The sequence below is a fragment of the Leucoraja erinacea genome, chromosome 10, assembly GCF_028641065.1.
Source record: "Leucoraja erinacea ecotype New England chromosome 10, Leri_hhj_1, whole genome shotgun sequence".
Lineage (NCBI taxonomy): Eukaryota > Metazoa > Chordata > Chondrichthyes > Rajiformes > Rajidae > Leucoraja > Leucoraja erinaceus.
The window spans coordinates 26,990,349-27,015,983 of record NC_073386.1 but is presented as its reverse complement, the minus strand read 5'-3'; the positions used below and the strand labels follow the sequence as shown (position 1 = coordinate 27,015,983).

Here is a 25,635-nt window from a genome sequence, read left to right as displayed (position 1 = left end):
AACTATCCATCAGACTGCTAGTAGAATTGGCATAGGGACTGTGTGCCAGCCATATAATATCAGACATTATCTAATTACTGAACGCAGTCACGCGTCATTCAAACAATTTATGGGTCATTCTGACAGGCTAATGAAGTAACCGACTGACGCCACTATGGCGCTAGATGTGGGTACATTTGTTAGGCATGGTTCATAACCTAACATTAACAGTGACCAGTTTTATGGACACCGGGAGTAGTATGTCAACTATGGGTAGAAACTTACCGACACCACGTGACTATCTGGCCAACTCTATTTGTAAATTGAATTGAATTTTTATTTGTTATTCAGACATTTAGGTCTGAACGAAATGATATTGCCTGCAGCCATATAATAATAAACAACATATTATAAACACAAATTAACATCCACCACAGTGAGTTTACCATACACCTTTTGCACGGTGGTAGAAGGCAGAACCATTCATCACCATCCATCATAGACCTAACTTACTGGTTCTTTCTAGCAACATGGAGAGTTACCCATGTTACTATCTATATTAACCTATTTATTGTAGAATTGAAAGCACCTCTTCTACACCTAGGACTGACGGACCATAGGCGGAATCTTTTCAGTGGGTCACAGACAGTCCACTCATTCAACAGTACTTGGTATCCTCTAGAAATAGGGAGTCCGTTCATAACTATTATCACCCACAGATCTATGAACAGCCATCTGTTCTGGAATTCCTGGCAAGCCTCCATTACGATGAGAGGCTTAGTCATAGTACCACAATTGAGCCAGGAGTGCTCCGTTTACATACCTGTCGAAGGCACAGAGCGGCATTCTGTGGGGACACACACACTGGTAACAAAACTCATTAGGGGCATGTTAAAATTAATCCCCACGAACTAGGTACATTCATATATGGGATGTGAGTTTTGTACTGACCAAGTTAAGAAACTGGTCTCCAGCTACAGCTCTGTCATTACAGAACTGACTATGTAAACAGTCATGCTGATGGCCTTGGTCACGGCACAAAGAGTCCAGTCACTACAGAAACTAAGGCTGGACAACATGATGATTTCATCAGGGAATTAAACCTGTCACATTAATCAAAGGGTCAAACAGAACAGACAGGGGTCAGCAGGCCTAAAAACAAAGTACAGAGCCTATACGACAGATGGTCGTTGCTGTATTATAACTAATTTACTATCATACATGAAGTATGCTAGATCATCAGAGGAAGAAATGTCACGTTTATCAGCTACTAATAGCCACTTAAAACAGTGACAGTCCAGATCATCTCTAAATGGCTAAGCAAGTCCTAACAAAGGCTGGAATGGACTCTAAGGGAAAATATAAATCTTACTCCATCAGGGCTGCAGCTACATTGGCAGCTATGAAGCTGGAAGTACCAATGGACAAAACCCTCAAGACAGTAGAATGGTCAACGGAGGAAACTATCCAACGACTTTATAACAAACCAGTTATTGAACCTGGAAGAATTGCAGAAACAATTTTAAGTTCTGCATATAATTCACCGCATAAATAGGGGCAATAATTGGATTTAATATTTTACAGTTGGGTTTCAATATCGTATTATGTTTAATGATGTTAACATCATTCTCCCCACAACCAAGGCAGTTGTGAAGCATGGACTCGTTCCACGGCATGAGGTTACAGAGCTTTGAAATCTTCACGTAGTCACTCATGTGACTCCGATGTAAAATAGTAAGATTAAACGAGAACTTACCAGTTTGAAGTTTGATCTGTACTTTATGAGGAGGAACGTTGAGGGAATACGTGCCCTCCGCTACCACCCTCGATTAGTCATATCTTAAATTGGTATCTCTTTGATAATCTTACTATATTAGGTCATTATAGTGTTTCTGTGACCTCACACCGCTGCTTTGAAGGATGACACGCATGCGTCGTAAGCGGGGTTCTTCACGTAGTCCCTCAACGTTCCTCCTCATAAAATACAGGTCAAACTTCAAACTGGTAAGTTCTCGTTTAATCTTACTATTCTATTCACTCCTGATGATTCAAATAATTCTATTTGCTATATTGTGGAGTTAATGCCTTTTACAGGACTACTAGACTAAGTGCAGACCCGTTGGGTCTGCTCCCCCAACGGTGTGCTTTGGGGAGCTGATGAAGCTGTTTTTGAAATGAGGCCCGACGTCACTGGAAGGTGGTGGAATATTCCGTTTAACTGCACCTTGGGGGGGGGGGAGCACTGGAAGCTGGAGTTTTAAAAGGTGTTTCTGTTTTGTTTAAGTTTAATCATGAATAACGGGGGGGGGGGGGGGGGAGCTGGGGGGGTGTGAATGAATAATCGAGGGGGGATGGGGGGAGGGGGGAGGGGGAGGGGTGGGGGTCGTGTGAATAAACCCAGCGGGGGGGGGGAGGGGCAGCGTATCCTGGGGGGGGGGGGGGGGTGACACCTGGCAGTGCGAGAGCCCATTGTGATTATCATCACTGGAAGCTCCTGGAAAAAACGCTGTCTGGGAGAAGCTGCGGTTACCGTTGGCAACATCCCATTGTGATGTCATTGTGGCACTCAGCAGCTTGAGAGCCCATTGTGATTGCTGCACTGTGGGCATTGTGACATCATCACCTGGAAAAAGGCTGTGTGTGAGAACCATTTTTTGCTTTTTTTTAAAACTTGAATCGTCAATAACGTGAAACATAGGATGAAATCTTAAGTAAACCTGATTACTGCGTGGAGGGGAAAAATGGGAGTCAGAATATGTCAAAATTTGAGCACGTCGCGTTTTGATGAAGGTAGAAACACACCGCACGCATACAAGATGAGACTTTTAATAATAGATAGATGTAGGCTTTATTTACTCGTATTAATTTCATGGAATATTGGGATCACTGGCAATACAAGAATTGTATTGATTACCCTAATTTTTCTTACAGATAAGGAGCCAAGTGGTGAAGATCTTCACAGACGGCTGCTAAGCACAGGTTCCAATATTTAGAGAAAGAAATAATGAAACAATATATTTCCAAGTTGCAGAGAAAATTACAATGATGGAATTACCATGCACTCATTTTTTACTCGCATGTGACCATATTAGTTGTTTATTCATTACATTTTCATTTTTTATTCATGTAATGCATTGGTATTATTTGAAGGTATATAAAGCATTTTCAGAGAGTAGATTTAGAAACATAGAAACATAGAAATTAGGTGCAGGAGTAGGCCATTCGGCCCTTCGAGCCTGCACGGCCATTCAATGTGATCATGGCTGATCATCCAAATCAGTATCCCGTACCTGCCTTCTCTCCATACCCTCTGATCCCCTTAGCCACAAGGGCCACATCAAACTCCCTCTTAAATATAGCCAATGAACTGGCCTCGACTACCCTCTGTGGCAGAGAGTTCCAGAGATTCACCACTCTCTGTGTGAAAAAAAGTTCTTCTCATCTCGGTTTTAAAGGATTTCCCCCTTATCCTTAAGCTGTGACCCCTTGTCCTGGACTTCCCCAACATCGGGAACAATCTTCCTGCATCTAGCCTGTCCAACCCCTTAAGAATTTTGTAAGTTTCTATAAGATCCCCTCTCAATCTCCTAAATTCTAGAGAGTATAAACCAAGTATTTCTTCATAAGACAGTCCTGACATCCCAGGAATCAGTCTGGTGAACCTTCTCTGCACTCCCTCTATGGCAATAATGTCCTTCCTCAGATTTGGAGACCAAAACTGTACGCAATACTCCAGGTGTGGTCTCACCAAGACCCTGTACAACTGCAGTAGAACCTCCTTGCTCCTATACTCAAATCCTATTGCAATGAAAGCTAACATACCATTCGCTTTCTTTACTGCCTGCTGCACCTGCATGCCTACCTTCAATGACTGGTGTACCATGACACCCAGGTCTCGCTGCATCTTCCCCTTTCCGTTAGACATTACATATACAGTACCCTCCATAATGTTTGGGACAAATACCCATCATTTATTGATTTGCCTCTGTTCTCCACAATTTCAGATTTGTAATAGAAACATAGAAACATAGAAAATAGGTGCAGGAGGAGGCCATACGGCCCTTCGAGCCAGCTCCGCCATTCATTGTGATCATGGCTGATCGTCCCCTATCAATAACCCGTGCCTGCCTTCTCCCCATATCCCTTGACTCCACTAGCCCCTAGAGCTCTCTAACTCTCTCTTAAATCCATCCAGTGATTTGGCCTCCACTGCCCACTGTGGCAGGGAATTCCATAAATTCACAACTCCCTGGGTGAAAAAGTTTTTTCTCACCTCAGTCTTAAATGACCGCCCCTTTATTCTAAGACTGTGGCCCCTGGTTCTGCACTCGCCCAACATTGGGAACATTTTTTCTGCATCTAGCTTGTCCAGTCCTTTTATAATTTTATATGTTTCTATAAGAAATCCCCTCATCCTTCTAAACTCAAGTGAATACAAGCCTAGTCTTTTCAATCTTTCCTCATATGACAGTCCCGCCTTCCCAGGGATCAATCTCGTGAACCTACGCTGCACTGCCTCAATCACAAGGATGTCCTTCCTCAAATTAGAAGACCAAAACTGTACACGATACTCCAGATGTGGTCTCACCAGAGCCCTATACAACTGCAGAAGAACCTCTTTACTCCTATACTGAAATTCTCTTGTTATGAAGGCCAACATTCCATTAGCTTTCTTCACTGCCTGCTGTATCTGTAAGCCAACTTTCAGTGACTGGTGTACAAGGACACCCAGGTCTTGCTGTACCTCCTCCTTACCTAACCTAACCCCATTGAGATAATAATCGGCCCCCTTGTTTTTGCCGCCATAGTGGCTTACCTCACATTTATCTATATTATACTGCATCTGCCACGCATCTGCCCACTCACTCAACCTGTCCAGGTCACACTGCAGGTTACACAAAAAAGCTGGAGAAACTCAGCGGGTGCCTATTTCCTTCGCTCCATAGATGCTGCTGCACCCGCTGAGTTTCTCCAGCTTTTTTGTGTAACCTTCGATTCTCCAGCATCTGCAGTTCCCTCTTAAACACAGGTCACACTGCAACCTCCTAACATCTTCTTCACAGTTCACACTGCCACCCAGCTTTGTGTCATCCGCAAACTTGCTAGTGTTGCTCCTAATTCCCTCTACCAAATCATTAATATATATGGTAAATAGTTGCGGCCCCAACACCGAGCCTTGCGGCACTCCACTCACCACTGCCTGCCATTCTGAAAAGGACCCGTTCACTCCTACTCTTTGCTTCTGGTCTGCCAACCAATTTTCTATCCATGTCAACACCCTACCCCCAATACCATGTGCTCTAATTTTAGTCACCAGTCCCGTGCGGGACCTTATCAAAAGCTTTCTGAAAGTCTACTGGCACCCCTTCATCCATTTTACTTGTCACATCCTCAAAAAATTCCAGAAGATTAGTCAAGCATGATTTCCCTTTCATAAATCCATGTTGACTAATGTTTGGGACACAACAATGTCATGTAAATAAAAGTAGTCATGTTTAGTATTTTGTTGCATATCCTTTGAATGCAATGACTGCTTGAAGTCTGCGATTCATGGACACCACCAGTTGCTGGGTGTCTTCTCTGGTGATGGTCTGTCACGACTGTATTGCAGCTATCTTTAGCTTATGCTTGTTTTGGGGGCTAGTCCCCTTCTGCCTTCTTTTTAGGATATAAAAGGCATGCTCAATTGGGTTCAGATCGAGTGATTGACTTGGCCACTCAAGAATTGACAATTTTTTAGCTTTTAAAAACTCCTTTGTTGCTTTAGTAGTATGTTTGGGATCATTGTCTTGCTGTAGAATGAACCACCAGCCAATGAGTTTTGAGGCATTTGTTTGAACTTGAGCAGATAGGATGTGTTTATACACCTCAGAATTCGTTATACTACTACCATCAGCATTTGTATCTTCAATGAAGATAAGTGCGCCAATACCTTCAGCAGCCATACATGCCCAGGCCATAACACCCCCACCACCATGTTTCACAGATGAGGTGGTATGCTTTGGATCTTGGGCAGTTCCTTCTCTTCTCCATACTTTGCTCTTGCCATCACTCGGATATAAGTTAATCTTCATCCCATCTGTCCACAAGACCTTTTTCCAGAACTGTGCTTGCTCTTTTAAGTACTTCTTTGCAAACTGTAACCCGGCCATCCTATTTTTGTGGCTAACCAGTGGTTTGCATCTTGCAGTGTAGCCTCTGAATATTTCTTCATGAAGTCTTCTGCGGACATTGACATTGGTTATTGACAAATCTATACCTGACTCCTGAAGAGTGTTTCTGATCTGTCGGACAGGTGTTTGTGGATTTTCCTTTATTATAGAGAGAATTCTTCTGTCATCAGTTGTGGAGGTCTTCCTTGGCTTGCCAGTCCCTTTGCGTTTAGTGAGCTCACCAGTGCTCTCTTTCTTCTTAATAATGTTCCAAACAGTTGATTTTGGTAAGCTACAGTTTGGCTGATGTCTCTAACCGTTTATTCTTGTTTCTCAATCTCATAATGGCTTCTTTGACTTTCATTGCCACATCTTTGGTCCTCATGTTGATAATGTTCCAAACAGTTGCTTTTGGTAAGCTACGGTTTGGCTGATGTCTCTAACAGTTTATTCTTGTTTCTCAGTCTCATAATGGCTTATTTGACTTTCATTGCCACAACTTTGGTCCTCATGTTGATAAACAGCAATAAATGTTTCCAAAGGTGATGGAAAGACTGGAGGAAAGACTATGTACTGAGAGCTCTCTTATACCTGCATTGCGGAGGCATTTAAACACACCTGAGCAATCAGAAACACCCATGAAGCCACATGTCCCAAACATATGGTGCCGAGAAATGGGGGGACTATGTATAAGCACTGCTGTAATTTCTACATGGTGAAACCAAAATGTGTAAAAACGGCCTTTATTAAAATCTGACAATGTGCACTTCAACCATACATGATTTTTTTCTATTACAAATCTCAAATTGTGGAGTACAGAGGCAAATAAATAAATGATGGGTCTTTGTCCCAAACATTATGGAGGGCACTGTATATGGGTTAATTCATTATTTTTAATGAGAGCTTTAAAATATATCTATAGAAGCATGCCTATTAAAAAAAAATATTGGAATACTAAAAGTTAACTGAAGTGATGGATGTCTTAGAAATGATCTTCAAAAATATCCCAGATTTTGGAACAGTTCTGGCTTAAACTAAAATATGCTAATATAATACAGTTATTCAAGAAGTGAATCATGAAACAGGGAACAACAGAATTGTTACCCTGTCACCAATTATCAACAAAATGCTGAAACTAATATTTAGGAAGCGATATCAAGACATTGGAAAGCATAACATGTATGTTAGGCAGTGTCAGATAGCTTTATGAATGTAAAATCATATTGGTTAGTTATACAGATTCCTGGAGTTTAACCTCGCAAAATAGAATATGGACAACTAATGGATGTAGTATATGTCTGCACCGCCATTCAATAATGGATGTAGTATATGTCTGCATATTAAAATCTTTTAATGTTTACTCAAACTCGTAATTAGAAGAAAACACAATAGAAATGACAGATTGGGTGAAGGAATGAAAACAGAAAATAAGAATAAACAGTAATTTTTCAAGTTAACCAGTTGTTACCAATAGGGTGCATCTGTAAATAGATCTAAATCCTCTGAGAGTAACATTATTGAAGAAGCAAAATATAAAATAACTAAGTTTAAGGATAATATAAAGCAAAGTCTGAAAATGAACTGTGATGTGAATGCAAAATAATTTGCAAAGAGATATGAACTGATCAAACACATGGCCAAAGAAATTCAGATACAGTACAATAAGGGTAAAACAGAAACATTAAAAATATTTTAAACAGTGAAAAGCTTGTAAATGGAGGTGTACAGAGGGGTTTTGGTGGCTGATTAATGAGAATGTTCAGCATTCTGTTCAATAGATCAAATCGCAGGTCATTGGCCGACCAGGAGGAATACTCGCGCTCCAATATTTTATTTTCTTTTGTTGCAAATAATAAAAGAATATTAAAAAAAATACAAAACAATATGATAAACAATTTCATCATAAAATCAATATCAGCCAAGTCGAATATGTGAGTAAATTCTGCAGTCATGATTATTAGTAAGATTAAACGAGTACTTACCAGTACGAAGTTTGATCTGTATTTTATGAGGAGTTACGATGAGGGATTACGTGAAGAACCCGCTCAGTGCGCAGGCGCGGCATTACTTCCAAGCAGCGGTGTGGAATCACAGATAGACACAATATATGAAGTAAACATAGCAAAGATTAAGGAGACATCAGTTTACTAGTTTGATCTATATAATGAGGGTGGGAGCGGAGGGCACGTAATCCCTCATCGTAACTCCTCATAAAATACAGATCAAACTTCGTACTGGTAAGTACTCGTTTAATCTTACTATTTTACTTCGGAGTCACATCAGTGACTACGTGAAGACTTCAAAGGTCTGTGATTTCAAACCGTGTAACAGTTTTTATTTCACTCACTGCCGAAGTTCTTGAGGGAGGAAGTGTTATCAACCAATGGATCTGCTTTCTCAAGAAACAGAAAGGTATTTATTAACAATAACAAAATAAATAGCTCCCGAGCTTAAATTAAATATTTGCAGTTTGTAATATTCTGTCTGCAATTAAGTCAGGCTTTATCAACGGTTTATAATAAAAACATTCTGAACGTCGTTTCCCTCGAACATCCTGCCGTATTGAGAATGTGGTCAACCGGGACGTCCATTCGTTCAGCCGCTGATGTCGATGCTGCCCTAGTGGAATGGGATTTAAATGTGTTAGTGTCTATTCCGGCAGCTTTCAGTACCTGTTTGAGCCACCTTGAAGTGGTTTGGCTCGTTACCCCGCCATGGGGTTTCTTGTGGCTGACCCATAGGGCTTTTTCTCTCCCTCTGAGTTTGTGGGTTGTGTCCATATATTTGTAGATGGGTCACCACACTCAACCTTGGCTCTGGTGGGTAGGCCCGGAATACCACCAGTGAATTGGACATTCCTGGCCTGCTTTGTTTTTACCAGACCTAGAATGATGAACGTGATGCGGTCTGGGGTGATCACCATGTTATCCAGTCTTAGTTTATGGAGTGACTGGACCCTGTGAGCGGATACGAGAGCCATAAGCATGAGTGTTTTTAAAGTAGATAGCTCAAGACTAAGGGATCTAGTTGGTGGCCATCCTCTGAGATATGTTAATACCACACTGATATCCCATACATGGGTATACTTGGGTTTTGGGGCTTGTTATTGTAAATGCCCTTCATAAGTTTTATCACCAGTGGATGGGATCCCATGCTCTGCTGTCCTGCTGTTTTTGGATAAGCAGACAGGGCGCTTCGTGCTGTATTTACAGCACTGCTTTTCACATGGTGTAGATGGGCCAGGAACTCCAGCACGTCGGTGGTTGTAGAAGTTTCGTATGTTGTCCCTGCGTCCTGGCAGTATTTTTCCCATTTTTGCTTCTTGGTGGATGTTCGCAGGGATGCCGACATGGTGGTGATAGTTCATTCGGATAATCCCAGTCCCTGGTAAGGTCTATTCAAACCTACAACCCAGGAGTTTGATGTTTTCATGGCATGGGTGGCTTATGCCTGATACTGGGTGAGTCAACAACCGTGGTCCACTAGGGAAATCCATAGGTGACTCGACCACCATGTCGTGATGAACTGGGAACCATGGCTGTGTAGGCCAGTCGGGCACCATCAATATCCCAGAGGCAGAGTCCATCTGTATTGCGAAGTACCCGACTGATGAGGCAGAAGGGAGGGAAAGCAAAAAGCAGAAATTCCCCCAATCCAGCGTGTAGGCATCTACCGCTGCTGCCTCTGATCTGGTTCCCAAGTCACATACATAGGTAACTGGTGATTCCGTCTTGTTGCAAACAAATCGATATCTGGCGTTCCATATTGCTTAATAACTTTAGTAAATATTTTGGGTTTAACATCCATTCGATGTTATCATTAAATTTTTTCCCCCCCGTGACCTGGTGTCTGCCACTGTATTTTAGCTTACCTAGTAGATAGGCAGCCGATAGTAAAAAATGTCTTTTGACACACCATTGCCAGATCTGATTGACCAATTTGTCGCACGATAATGATTTTATGCTCCCCATATGGTTAATATAAGCCACCACCATAGTATTATCAATCCGTAACTGCACATGCACGTGCTGCATTTGAAATGCATATGCTTTTAACCCATAATAGGCGGCCAACATTTCCAAATAGTTTTTAATAACCAAGTTAGGGTTGGTGATGATAATAGGGCTGAAACTGTGCCAAACATTGTCTGCCCACCACTGTAGTTCTGATATAGCTTCAGTGGGTAAATTCATGATTCGGTCATAGTGACCCGAGCACCTTGGCAAAGTAACAGTCATATGAATTGAATTGATAATTGATAAGCCCAGATAATCCATGGTAGTTAACGGCTTCAATTTGGATTTATCTGGGTGTAGGACGAACCCCAGTGTTTCAAGGAGCTGTTTCGTAGCTAGAACTGCTGCCACAGCTAATTCCTTTGTTTTTCCTAATATGAGGATATCATCCAAATATGCCATGACTATATGATTTTGTTTTCTTAATATTTTCATGGCTACTTTTAGTATTTTTGTAAATAGTCTAGGGGCTGAGGTTAGATCATTGGGCAATGCTCTATACTGCCATAGTTGCCCCATCCAGATAACTTTTAGGTATCTACAATGATCCTTGTATATGGGTATTAGATAGTAAGCATCTTTAATATCAATGCTTGCCATAAAGTAACCTTTGGAGATCAGTTGTCTGGCAGTGACAAACGTCTCCATTTTGAAGTGTATATACTCAACAGATTTATTTAGTGATGTTAGGTCAATGATGATGCGACATCCACCATCTTTTTTAGTTTTAGTGAATATATTCAATACAAATTCCAATGGTTCATGTTTGGTCTTTTCAATGATCCCTTTTGCAATGAGCCTTTCTAGTTCTGCTTGTCCTTCTCGCTTCTCTTTCTCAGAGGGAGAAAATACCCTTTGGGGCGCATGCTGAACTGGCGGTAATATGCCCAATTTAAATTCAATTTTGTATCCACTAATACTGTTGAGTATATATTTGTTATTTGTGACAGTACCCCATGCTTTTTTAAACAAGTGTAATCACCCCCCCCCAGTTAGTAGAGCACCCTTATTCTGTGTAAGCTGGCAGGAACCAGACCCACCTACTTCCATGTTCATTGTTTCTTCATGAAGGCTCTGTTTTGTTGGTATGCTGGTGCTGTCGGTGGGGCGGCGCATTTTCCCTGGGGTCCGCTCCGGGCCCATGTCTAAAAAAGACCTTTGGGGGTAATAAGCAGCGGTCCCCGAGCTTTCACCAGTCCTTGGATGTGGGTGTCGACTGGTGGATGCCGAGGGGTGCTGCCAGCTGGGTGTTGGATGAGATGTCCTGCTCGTTCCCGGGCCTGCCCTCATGAGGCCCACAGGTTTAGCTGCCTCTCTTTCCGCTGCAGCGGTTTTGCATAGCCCCGCATATTTGGGGTTGAGGGCAGGTCTTATATTGTCCCGCCTTAGATTGTTGATCTCATATTGTGTATTGCACATTAGTGCTAATACATCCTGTTGGCAGGTGGTCATGTTAGTATGTTCCGTGGAACAAGCAAAGGCGGTGATTGCCGATGTTAGGAGCTTCAGAATTCGCTGCATTTTTAGCTCTTGACTGCGAATCTGCTGACCCAGCTGCCTCCAGATTTGACCGTTCACACTCTTTACTTTTAGTGACTCACAATTCTCTGGCGCTGTGTACTCTTCTAAAGCTTCTAGAAGGGCATCTCCTGCAGGGCTTTGTTGGAGAGATGGTTGATACTGGCTGCCATCTTGGGTTCCAGTAGTCTTCCTGCGCGTGGAGATGCCGTATAGCGGCCCACGGCACACAGCAGCTCTTCATGATCCTGCTCCCCTGGCATACTCCTGCTCTCGTCCGCCTGCCCTTGTTGTAGACCAGCCCAGCCCTGGTCTCCCTTGCTAGCCTCGAAGAGGGAGCAGAGGGGTACTGTAGATACTGTGGAGGAGGCATAGGCCCTACCTCCGTGAGATCGCTTTTCCTGAGGTTTGGTCTTACCTTGTTGATAGAGGCTGCCTGCCGTTTTCGGGCGGCATTTTAGCGGTTCTCGGGCGGCAAGTCTCCTTGTCGGGAGTCTGCAGGGGTTGCCGGCCGGTTTTTAAATTTCCCTCCGGTCCGCTGCTGTTAGTCAAACAGCTGTTCAGCGGACCGGCATCAGCGCAGCACCCGTGTCTGTGGTCCGCAGCGTGTGCGGTCCCGTTGCCGCCTCTCCCCCTCCACTGTCGGCTCCTTCGCTGGAGTCGAACGGGGCCACATCCCTCTGCTGCTTTGCTCCCCCTGGAGCAAAAAACACAAGGAAAACCCGATTTAAGGTAAGTACTTACCTAACGTTCCTTCTTTCAGGCTAGTTGCGGGAGTGCCCGACTCCCGTCTGTGCCGCTGTTGCGCTGCTGGCGTAATGCCGCGCCTGCGCACTGAGCGGGTTCTTCACGTAGTCACTCACGTGACTCCGAAGTAAAATTAGAATTATTGATCCCAGATGTAATGTGCGTTTGGTTGGACTGATTCCTTAACTATTTATCGGGAAATAAAATGGCATCTAAAATGTTGCAAAACACCACATTCCAAATGCTCCAGAAGACATCCGTTTACCCATAAAAACATGTTCAATTGTTCCACTAAGCCCCACCTGGAAATACACACAAAGGATGGAAATAAGAGCAAGATAAAGTCTCTTCAATGAAAACAATAAAAAGGTGGATAAACCCTCAAATTTATACAGCTCAAATTGGAGAATTTCATCATTTTCAATTTCACATCTGTCTTAAAGTAGAAGATGAGCACCTTATTAAGAAATGAATTTTGAAAATCAGAAATTACTTACAATAAATTATTGATGCTACAGGTGTAACATTTTAATGCAAGAATGCCCTGTTCGTCCATTTCAAGTAACACCATTTGTCACTCAACAGCCTTATGATGTAAAAGACTACTACAACCTGTCATTGTGACACTTCAGAATTTAGGCTCGTTCCTTCCAAAAATAATTAAAACTGGTCAACAGAGACAATCCAACAACTAAGAACATAAGCTGAAAATATGACACTCAGAATAATCAGGCAAAATTCACAATCTACTCAGAGAAAATTACAAAGAAAAAAATCCAGTGAACAGACAAGATTTCGATCCACACATTTGGTGTGCATGGAAAGAAGCAATTTTCCGCACAGGTGAAGACTATGGTTCAGCATCTAGGACAATTCTACCTAATGAATTACTTCATATCTTAATCAGACATAGTTAATAGACCTGATAAGAACATAAATGGTGAAGTGTGACAATAAATGCCATGTCTGGATCAAGACTTGTAATCATTGGAGATAAAAATTCTCCACTGGTAAAGAGTTGTACCAGAACACATATTTTCTCATGATTCTTTAAGGATTAAAAACAGAATTTAGAATTTACCCAAATGTAATTCAAGTCATAAAATACTTTGATCTGAGATATCTGATAACAGAGAGTCACGCATGTTTTCTATGCTTAGCATTAAGAACATTAAAAAGTTCTTCAACAAAACAAAACTACTGGAGTAACTCAGCATAGCAGGCAGCTTCTGTGGAGGAAATGAACAGATGATATTTCAGGTTGGGACCCTGCTTCAGTGATGGAACAAGGGAGAAAAGAGTGGGGCAAATCCTGGAAAGTGATAGGTGGATACAAGAGAGGGGAGATGATTTGCAGATGGAGAGGTAACAAAGGCCAGAGATGAAAAGGGGATAAAGGGATGTCAGATAAGAAAAGAAGATTGGGTGTGAAATATAAACCTAGATGGAGGGATGTTTATGGAATACGACAAGTGAGAGGAGAAGGGAGATAAAAGGGAAATATGGGACGAGAATGGCAGAGTAACACATAGTGGAAGTACGGATAAGAACAAGGTTCCAGGGGTGGTGAAAGAAAAGTGTGCGCACTGGGTTGAGAGTTGGTGCAAATAAAATGGACGGGGGTAGGGGAGTATTACCTGAAATTGGAGAATTCAATATTCATATTTTTGGGTTGTACCCTATTCAAGCGGAATATGAGGTGCTGTTCTTCCAGTTTGCATGTGGTCTCACTCTGTAAATGGAGAAGGCCAATGTCAGAAAGATCCATATGGGAATGGGAAGGGAAAACCAGCAGACCTTGGTTGATAGAGCATAAGTGTTCAGCGAAACGATTACCTGGCTTATGCTTGGTCTCACCGATGTAAAGGCAGCCAGCTAGTAGGCCCCCCTCGGTCATGACTGACCATGGGTGATGCATCCTAGTTTGCAAGTGATGTGTGGTCGGATGCAAGCCTGGGCGATGTCATATGGAGGACAGGCTGTTGCCCATGCAGCACATCCCCCCTCTCCACGTCGCTGATCGAACCAAAGGAACAGCAGGGCCGTTATAGTTTGGCACCAGCGCCGTCGCAGGAGCTGCCAGAGCGAGGTTCTAGACAACGACAAACTGCCTTAGGGGCTCAGACTCTGGATTTTCTTGAGGTTTACTCCAGGAACATTTTCCATGACTGGATATGGCCACAAGGCAGTGGAGGTTTTAAATCAGAGTTTCCCTCTCCTAGATAGACTGCCTTCCCAGGCTGACGAGCCCCATCTGTCCAAGACTCATGGGGGCGGGAGCGTCTACCTGCCTGCCCGTGCAGGTCTATAGCACCTGCCCACTGCCCACATGCAGGGGCCACATAGAGAACACAAGAGTAGAGGTTGAAATAGGTGCATGCAAATCTTTATCTGGGATACTGGCTGCAGGGGGTTCCTGGGTGGGAGTGAGAGAGGAGGTGTAGGGACAGCTATTACATCTCGAGCAGTTCAAAGTAGAGTGCCTGGGGAGGGGGTGGGATGGGAGGAGCAAAGCAAGGAGTTGTGGAGAGAGTGGACTCTCCGGAATGCGGAAAGGGGTGGAGACAGAAAGTGGTGGGATGCATACGGAGGGAGGTAGGATAACAGGCGAGGACCAGGTTACGTGTGGGGGACGGGCGAGAAGGGAAGTGAGAGTAGAATCACATGACAGAGAGGAAAAACGGGTGAGAGCTCAATCCCCAACAGTGTGGGGGGGGGAGGCCACGTGCATTGAAAAAAAGATGTCCTGGAGTGGAAAGCCTCATCTCAGGAGCGATGCAGCAGAGATGGAGAAATTGAGAACGAGGGATGGTATCCTTGCAAGAGTAGGGTGGAATGAGTTGTAGTCACAGTTCCTGTAAAAGGCAGTCGGTTTGTGGCAGACATTAGTCGATAGTCTATGAGCTGTGGTGGTGACAAACAGATCGAAAAAGGGGAGAGGGATGTCAGAGATAGTCCAGGTTAATTTTTATGACAGGGTGGAAGTGGTAAAGTTGATAAAATCATCAAGTTCTGCACATATTTCAGTATTACTCCCTTGGGATTACCATTTCACTCGTTTTCTTATGGCATACTTTTACCTTTGTTTCGCTGTTAGCCTTTGTCACTTACTATACCCATCTGCCAATCAACTTTTCCCCTGTCCCCTCGCCTGCATCCAACTGTCACTTGCCAAGCTTTGACCCACACCCCCCTATCTTTTCCAGCTTTCTTCCTCTTACATCAACCCGAAACGTTGTCGATCCATTTCCACCACAGATGCAGCCTGACCCGCTGAGCTTCTCCAGTAGTTTGATTTTTGCTCAAGATACCAGCTTCTGCAGTTTCTTGTGTCTCCATTAAAACATTCTTACTATTTAATCTCAATAAATGAATAAAGATCCAATTGCAATTCCACTCATAGGTAGCCTTCCTCAGGACATACCATCATTGATAATAAGACAAATTATACAGTTTCTGATGTTTATCACGTAAATGCAGCAGGTCAGGGCAGATGGGAAACAGCCAAGCCCAGTTCAAAGAATGCTATTTCTAGAAAATACATAAATCTCCCACTATTTATGCAACCTATCTTTTAGGGTTCAAGTTTACAGTTTACAGAGCCAAGAAGAAAGAATCTCAAATTTCAGTGACCACAGCATCCAGTAGTGAGAAAGACCATCTGGTTGAATTAAACAAAAATGGCCTCTAGTTTTGGGAATCTTGCTCGACTCTTGGGTTAAAATACACCAGCATGACAAGGGAACATAAACACAAATAAGACATACACCAAAATGATCAGAACGTTATGAAATACCTTTTCTTTCACAGGCAATGACCAGTATTTTCCCTGAGGGATTGCTTTCCCTAGAAATTCTGATGGGCTCAAAGAATTGATAAGGCCCCGCTTACAGTATTATGTTTAGCTGTGGTCACCCTGCTATAGAAAATATGCCATTAAGATGGAAATTCAAAGACGATTTACAAGAATATTGCAAGGGCCTGGCCTATAAGGAGAGAATGGTCAGTCTTGGATGCTATTCTTTGCAGCACAGGATGCTGAGAGTGGTCTTGTTGAGGTATAAAATCATGAGGGGAATAGATATGGTGAATTCCCCAGGGTAGGGGAATCAAGGACTACATAGCATAGGTTTATGGTGATGGGAATACTTTAAAAGGAACCTGAGTGGCAAGTTTTTTTACACAATGGATGAATGTAGGTACTATGCAATGAACTGTTAGATGTAGCTGTAGAAGTGGACACAATGATACCATTTAAAAGAGATTTGGACAGATTCATGGAAAGGAAATGTGAGGGATATGGGCCAAACACATGCAAATGGGACTAGATTAGATGAGGCATGTTGGTCAATACTGTATGGCCTGTTTCTATGCTATATGAATCTATGGCTATCTAAGCCTATAATGATATACTGATGGTATTCAGATTATGGCTTGGCCATGAGCTTTAAAAATGTGCTGCCAGTGCTTCACATTCAGAAATGTGCCAACCCGTTCTCCCTTCCAATGGTCACCCTGGGAGGCCAGGCCTGTGGCAGGGAATGGGGACATACCAACAGCATGTGGGGAAACTATGCTGAGACAGGGATCAGGACAACACTACTGGGGTACAAGGGAGACATAGGTTTAGCCCATACAGGCTTCCAGAATGGAAGACGGAAGTATTCGATGTCCGGAAAAATGCTGGTGGGAGCGGATTTGTTGAGTTGGAGTAGACACAGATTAGAGGATGAGAGTTGGGGAGGTGTGATGTGTGTTACCTCTAGGAATTTGGTGTTTTGGGGATATATTTAATGCAAAGGGGAGACAATTTAAGTACCTGTTTCATCTACTTATTAATTGCTGTAATAATAAAACTAGGTTGTCCTGTAAGTGTCCAGGGATAGGAATCCTCATAATAATGTTATCCCCATTACCATCCAACATTAGATTATCACAGTGTGGAATAAACATTTTTGATTCTTTGATCACAGAAACCTTAACTGTGATAGTACTGGAAAAAAACTTGTGGGAATCTAAACACTATACCATGCTTTTTAAGTTGCTAGTGGTTTGTTGATGAAACAAGTTATTATCTTTGGTTGAAAAATTAGATTTTGTTTACATTTTGTTTTATTTAATTTAATTCAAATTAACATGTTTTATAATCAGTATGTCAACAATTTTGCAAGGGTCCATACTCCCTACAGAAACCAGACACAAATACAACATTGAACAAACAAACTATAGATTTGAAGACAAATTATTTTCATAATTTTAGACTTACCACTTTCAAAACATGCATCAAATATTAAGTGTCCCTTCTTAGGAAGCCCACAGTAGCCAGTGGGAATGACGAGGAATTTACTGACATTCCCTACTACTGTATCTTCACCCCCATTTTCACTACCTGTAAAGGTGAAAAATCCTTCTATTAAAATACAAAAAATATTTAACTAATTCTGCAGCATCTCAACATTATTAACGTAATTTTGTCATATGCAACAAAAAGATAGTTAATAGTCTTTAAACAACCCACTAAATGCCAACCAGTGCTTTTAAATTCAGATTAATAAACATGATCAACAGAAATAATTTCTGACTGGTTACATCATGTCAAATTGGCACAGACAGTTGTGAATTCATTTCACTGCACCTTTGGGTGCATGTGATGAATAAAATTGACTCTGACTTTGATAATTAACTTGAAAAAATGCAGTTATACATTAGTCACTTCTAAAAGTTATCCAAGCACTGTGCCAGTGCCATTTGCTATTTTCAAATATATTACAATTAATTGTTATTAATGTCGCTTAATCATTTATATGCATTTCAGAGTTACCTCTATAAATGAATGTGAAGAACTACTTCAAACCCACAATTCGTCTGCACATAATCCTGGCCCTATTATTGTACATATAAATACAACAATAGATGATGAAAGCATATCTATGCACACAGGGAATCAAGAATATTAAGGCACAGTAAAGTAATTGGTTCACTTTACAATGGCATTATTAAAATAGCAATAATGCCCCCCTTCTCTCCTTTGATTTGAATGCCTGGGTTTTATAGGGTGTAGGCTGACAAGGTTCAAGTGGATTTAGCTCTTACCAATAATGGGATGCGGATTGGCCTCTCCTGATCAGTCAGACAGTGATAGGGATCAGAGTGACATCCAAGGGAGAGAGCGCTATCACTGCACATAAGCTTGATATCTTTTCTGGAGATGAAAGGAATGTCTCATACAGCTTTTACAAATCTTAAAGTCTTGCTTTCAACATTCCACTACTCCCAATGATCAGAAATTAACATAAAACAAATAAAATTAATAGAATTAGGATAGTTGGCAGAAAGTCAGTGGGCCAAAGGGCTCCGATTCCAAGATCCAGACTGTTGGTAAATACATAATGAGGGAGGCTCTTCCATTCACATCAATCAGTGGATTGTCAATGAGAATGTTTTAAGTTGAGTCAATACCAAAACATGTTCATTTGGGGCCATAGGAAAACCAGCAACTGTATATCCTAAATTCTATGGTGTTAGCGCCCACTGCATCCACTTCCATGATGTATACAGTGTAATACTGACTGCTTCGGCTATTTCCCCACTGCATCAACATTTGGTTACAAGATTCAAGATTCAAGATTCAATTTAATTGTCATTTGGACCCCTTGAGGTCCAAACGAAATGCCGTTTCTGCAGCCATACATTACAATCAAATAGACCCAAGACACAACATAATTTACATAAACATCCATCACATCGCTGTGATGGAAGGCCAAACAAACTTATCTCTCCACTGCACTCTCCCCCCCCCCCCCGATGTCAGAGTCAAAGTCAAAGCCCCGGGTGGCGATGGCGATTGTCCTGCGGCCATTAAAGCCACGCCGGGTGATGCAAGGTCGCACACCGGGCTCTTGGTGTTGGAGCCCCTGGCGTGCGCTCGCAGAGTCCCGCGGCCATTCCAAACCGCGCGGGGCAGTGCTGTAAGGCCCCGCTCCAGGAGCTCTTCGACCCGCAACTCGGGCGGGGGAGAAGTCGCCGTTGCGAGAGCCCTGAAAAGCGGTCTCCCTCCAGGGACCCGCGGGCTCCCGGTGCCGCCGTCCGCCAGACCCGCAGTTGCAGCCTCCGAATCTCCGGAGGTCGGGCCGCAGCAGCAGCAGCGCTCCACCACCGCTCCACCCGCTCTGCACTCGGCCAGCTCCGCAACGGTGAGGTGAGTCGTCGGCACCAGAGTCCCCGGTCTTCTCCTGTTGGAGGCCGCTCCTCGTTGCAGCCCCAACGACAACGGAGACTCGACAAAGAAAAGGTCGGGTCTCCTGTGCAGGGAGAGATTTAAAAGTTACCCCTCCCCCCCCATCCCACCCCACCCCCACCCCCACACACACACCCCAACAAAAAATAACAAAAACTACATGGAAACATAGACAAAAAATAATAAAAACGCAGACGGGCTGCAGAGGCCGCTGCTGACGAGAGTCGCGCTGCCTACAATCCCAAAAGAGTAGGTGTTGCATAATTTCATATTTAAAAATATGTCATGCAATCCTCAATTCCCAAGGCTGGATTCCCAAGGGGTAGTATTGTTATTTCAGATCATTAACACACCAGCACTGGCTGTACTCAAGTGCAGTCTTCTTGTGTTGGAGGGAGCATACAGGGGATATGGGATAAACCAGTCTGTTGGTTAGTGAAGTGAATGCGGATGGGGTTGCACGTGGTGTAGTAGTGGGACCCAATAAGCGGTAAGAAAATTCACCAGGCAATAGGGAATGGGAAAGAGATTAGATGGGCAGCATGTTCTGCCATAAGAATCTGGAACAAGGTTGGAAGAGGATCTGTAGAGAGGTGTAATCAGGGGACAGAGACCAAGATAATGAGAACTGGTTAGTGCTAACGGTGATAGGGATCACCGTGTTTGGAGAACATCAGGGGTTCAGGGATCACTGACTGAGGCAAAAGAGGCGAGGAGCAAATATGTGGCTAGGTATTTTACTTATTCTGCTGGCTTCCAGGTTGGCCCTGGATTTTTTAGATCATGTTAGCCCAATATTGCCAATGGCAAGTATCATGAGGGAAAATTAAGTCTCAGTTTTCCTGCAATGCTCCAAAAAGAGGAAACATGGAAATTGTGTAGAGATCATAAAGCTGCTTCATGATAGAAAGTATTGTCAAACCACAACTCTGGATTAAATCAATTTCAAATACATGGCCTAAAAACAGTGCAATGTGGTTCAATTCTTGGGCAAATAAATATAAATGAATGATTTGAGTTAATAAAGAAACGTTCATATTGCACCTAAGATAATATTACACAGATCACTCTGCAATGTAATATTATCTGAGGTACAATTTGAACACTACCTGCATAGCTACCTGTAATGACACCATACCTTTTAGATTACAAGTAATGGCTATCTATTTAACCACTTAAGAAAGAATTTGGGTAGATGCATTGGAACAGATTCTGGATTTAATGTTATGTATTGAACCGGATTTGATAAGGACCTCGAGGTTAATGAGCCATTAGGAGGCAGTGACCATAACATGGTCAGGTTTAATCTACAATTGGAGAGGGAGAAGGGTAGATCGGAGGTGTCAGTGTTACAGTTGAATAAAGGGGATTATGGGCATGAGGGAGGAGCTAGCCAAAGTTGACTGGAAAGATACGCTAGCAGGGATGACAGTGGAACAAAAATGACAGGTATTTCTAGGAATAATACAGAAGGTGCAGGTGCAGTTCATTCCTAGAAGGAAGAAAGATTCCAAGGGGAGTACGGGGCGACCATGGCTGACAAGGAACGTCAGAGACGGTATAGAAATTAAACCGAAGAAGTGCAATGTAGCAAAGATGAGCGGGAAGCAAGAGGGCTGAGTAATGATTAAAGAACAACAGAAGATAGCTAAAAAGACAATACGGGGAGAAAAGATGAGGCACAAGGTAATTTAGATATTAGCCAAGTGGCCGATTGGGAGGGGGAGATGCAGCGCTTTTTGGGTGTGTGGAAGAGGTCATTGAAGGTAGGTTAAGCACCAAAGTTGGAACCCTATTTTAGCTTCGATTGCAAAAGGATTTGAATTTATTAGCAGGGAGGTTTACTGAGTTGTACAGATGTCTTGGTGAGACAGGTACCTTGGATGCCGTCTGGTCACTAAGGAGGGCACAAACATTCTTGCCATAGATATGCATAGTGGCCAGAGGATCTGGGGATGTCAGGAGTCTTATGAAGAACTTGGTCCACATCTAGAATTTAGAAAATGGTGTTGGATCTTAGAAACTTATGGGACTGAAGGCTGATGCAGGAATCCCCAGTTCCCGATGGTCTGAATCCCAGAGTCACAGCTTAAGAAAGTGGCTCTAGAAATTAAAACCGCATGAGGTGATTTTTTACGATGAGTGGTATAATCTCTGGAACTCTCTTCCACAGAGGGTAGTTGAGGCCAGTTCATTGGCTATATTTAAGAGGGAGTTAGATGTGGCCCTTGTGGCTAAGGGGATCAGGGGGGATGGAGAGAAGGCAGGTACGGGATACTGAGTTGGATGTTAGCCTGACATATTGGATGGGTGGGGCTCGAAGGGCTGGACGGTCTACTCCTGCATAAAAGATTTTCTAGCCGCACATGTTAAGCTAGCAGTAATAAAGGAAGTCCGATAGTCAGCATGGATTTAGGTATGTGAAGGGAAAAAAAATAGTTAAAACCAAAGTTGGGTGAAGATCGAAATCATTGAATAAATTATGGGGACGTAGGAAATTAGATGGGCAACAATTAGGGCATCTGTCTTGGGGTACGAGTGCTTCCTGATACATGGTGGCCAGAAAAATCTGGGGTGGGGAGACTGAACGAAATCCACAAGAAATGGTGTTGGATAGATGATGGGACTGAAGGCTGGTAAATCCCCCTGATGGTTCCCAGAGTGCTTAAGAAAGTGGCTCTAGAAATTGTGGATGCATTGGTGATAATTTTACGATGTTCTATAGACTCAGGATCAGTTCCTGTGGATTGGAGGGTAGCTAATGTTATCCCACTTTTTAAGAAAGGCGGGAGAGAGAAAACAGGGAATTATAGACCAGTTAGCCTGACATTGGAGGTGGGGAAGATGCTGGAGTCAATTATAAAAGATTAAATAGCCGCACATTTGGATAGCAGTAACAGGATCGGTCCGAGTCAGCATGGATTTACAAAGGGGAAATCATGAAGGGGAAACCAGGGGTATTCAGAAATCATTTGATAAAGTCCCACGTAGGAGATTATTGGGCAAAATTAGGGCACATGGTATTGGGGTAGAGTGCTGACATGGATAGAAAAATTGGTTGGCAGACACGAAACAAAGAGTTGGGATTAACGGGTCCCTTTCAGAATGGTAGGCAGTGATTAGTGGGGTACCGCAAGGCTCGGTGCTGGGACCGCTGCTATTTACAATATACATCAATGATTTGGATAAAGGGATTCAAAGTAACATTAGCAAATTTGCAGATGACACAAAGCTGGGTGGCAGTGTGAACTGTGAGGAGGATACTATGAGAATGCAGGGTGACTTGGACAGATTGGGGGAGTGGGCAGATGGTAGATGGTAGTTTAATGCGGATAAATGTGAGGTTTCCACTTTGGTAGCAAAACCAGGAAGGCAGATTACTATCTAAGTGGCGTCAAGTAGGCTTAAAAGGTTAAGTACAACGGGATGGCTGGACTGTCATATGCTGAGAGAATGGAGCGGCTGGGCTTGTACACTCTGGAATTTAGAAGGATGAGAGGGCATCTCATTGAAACATATAAGATTGTTAAGGGTTTGGACACGCTAGAGGCAGGAAACATGTTCCCGATGTTGGGGGAGTCCAGAACCAGAACTCAGTTTAAGAATAAGGAGTAAGCCATTTTGAACGGAGACGAGGAAACACTTTTTCTCACAGAAAGTGGTGAGTCTGTGGAATTCTCTGCCGCAGAGGGCAGGGGAGGCAGGTTCTCTGGATGCTTTCAAGAGTGAGCTAGATAGGGCTCTTAAAAATAGCGGAGTCAGGGGATATGGGGAGAAGGCAAGAACGGGGTACCAATTGGGGTTGATCAGCCATGATCACATTAAATGGCGGTGCTGGCTCGATGGGCCGAATGGCCTACTCCTGCCCCTATTATCTATTGTCCATCTCAGAAGTAGCTAATTGACTCCATGCTTTAGTGGTGTCATGTAGAAGAATGTATAAACTTTTCATAGTCCAGATATTTCTGCTTAGAAAATGTAAAGAGAGTCCGAGTACTTTCTTTACAATTATTCCTAAAATCATCTGATTTGATTACCAGGTCCCTCAGATCTACTTTTCCCAATATCTAATTTATTCAGATTATATTAGCATTGTAAATTGAAAGAATCCAAGCAAGCATAAGAAATATTGTTCACCTGATACCATTATATGATTCTACTACACATTTCTGTAGTAGAAAAGGTCAAAAAGACCAGCTGTGCAACAAAACTCAAAACTAATGTGTGGACAGAAATATTCAAAAGTGGGAATGAAACTAATAATGGGACTTAAAATATTGTAATCTACACGGTGTGGTGGTTTCCTATGCAGAATATTAGAATAGTTCTGACGAGGAAATTGTTAATGAACATAATCATTTGCCAAAACACTCATAATTAGAGCCAGGATTTTGCCATGAATGCCATGTGCCTTTTTGATTTCACCAAGATAATGTCTTTTTCATGATTGAGTGCCTAAATCAGTCTTTTTGGGCGTTTTGCTAAAAGGTTGTGCTATTTTCTTTAGTTTTACCATGAATACAATGAAGTTTTCTATGTTAACACGTTAATATTAATGTTATTAACGTGTTAACATAGTATAACTTACAAGAACATTTCCACCACCTTGGCGAAACCGGAGGTGTCGCCATCGGTCGTTCATTCGTTCATGCCGCTGCCTGCTGGTTAACTCTTCTCCAAGATCTATTTAAGAAAGAACTGCAAATGCTGGAAAAATCGAAGGTAGACAAAAAATGCTGAAGAAACTCAGCGGGTAAGGCAGCATCTATGGAGGGAAGGAATAGACAACGTTTCGGGTCGAGACCCTTCTTCAGACTGATGTGGGGTGGGGGATTGGAAAAAGAAAGGAAGAGGTGGAGACAGTAGGACTAGAAGGAGAGCTGGGAAGGGGGTGGAGGGAGAAGACAAGGGCTATCTAAAATTAAAGAAGTCAATGTTGATACTGCTGGTGCGTAGACTACCCAAGCGAAATACCCAAGCTTGTCTTCTCACTACATTTACTGCTGGCTCCAGTCGCAAATCTGAATTTTCGAATGGTCTGTGCATGGCATTCATTGATGCTGGTATTCCACTGTGGAAATTGGAAAACAATTAGAGAAATACACAGAGGAACAAATACCAAGGGAGTCATCATTACAGAAAAATTATGTTGATAGCAACTTCAACATTGTTGTGCAGAAAATTAGAGATGAAGTTGCCTGCAACAAAATATGGATCACAATAGACGAGACAACCAATGCTGTAGGAAGATATGTTGCCAATGTGGTCATCGGTACAATGGAGGCAGGCCAACCATCAAAGGAGTATTTGTTGACATCAGAAGTATTGGAGAAGTCAAACAGCTCAACTATTGCTCGGTTGTTTATATCTTCACTTGCTGTACTTTGTCCAGAAGGTATAAAACACTAAATGTTCTTCTGTTTGTGACTAATGCAGCTCCGTACATGAAAAAAGCTGCTCATGCATGTTTTATTTCCCAAAATGTTGCATTTGACATGCTTAGCTCAAGGACTTCATAGAGTTGCTAAGCACATTCGTAGCTTGTTTCCAAATGTCGATCGCCTAGTTTCCAATGTCAAGAAAATCTTCCTCAAAGGACTGTCACGTGTGCAGTTGTCAAGGAAATGGCACCCGAGATTCCGCTACCTCCTCAGCCTGTTTTGACTAGGTGGGGTACATGGCTCTCTGCTTTACTCTACTATGCTACAAATTTTGAAAAGATAAAATAATTTGTCAACTGTTTTATAGAAGAATCTGCTGCATTCAGGATCGTAAGTGAAATCATGCAGAAAAAGTCCCTCCACCGCGATCTTGTGTTTATTGCTTCCAATTTTGCAAACTTCCCACAAGCTATAATTTCTCTTGAGAAACATGGCGAAACATTAGTGAATAACTTGCAGGTTTTCAACAAAGTAACTGACGATATTCGTAGTTCAACTTCAACCTTAAACATTTTTTCTAACCTTTACTAAGTACTCTGCAAAAT

The 25,635-nt window shown here is 42.6% G+C and overlaps 1 protein-coding gene across 1 annotated transcript in view; it reads right to left on the bottom strand.

Annotated features, from left to right (window-relative positions):
* Nucleotides 1-24,280, bottom strand: part of agbl4 (AGBL carboxypeptidase 4) — a 440,437-nt gene extending 416,157 nt beyond the window's left edge. The window contains exons 1-2 of the mRNA XM_055642477.1: nucleotides 24,238-24,280; nucleotides 17,679-17,801 (exon numbers count right to left, since the gene is read on the bottom strand). Of these exons, the coding sequence (XP_055498452.1) occupies nucleotides 17,679-17,801; nucleotides 24,238-24,280 (166 nt within the window). The remainder of the gene's footprint in view (nucleotides 1-17,678; nucleotides 17,802-24,237) is intronic.
* Nucleotides 24,281-25,635: the final 1,355 nt, after the last annotated feature.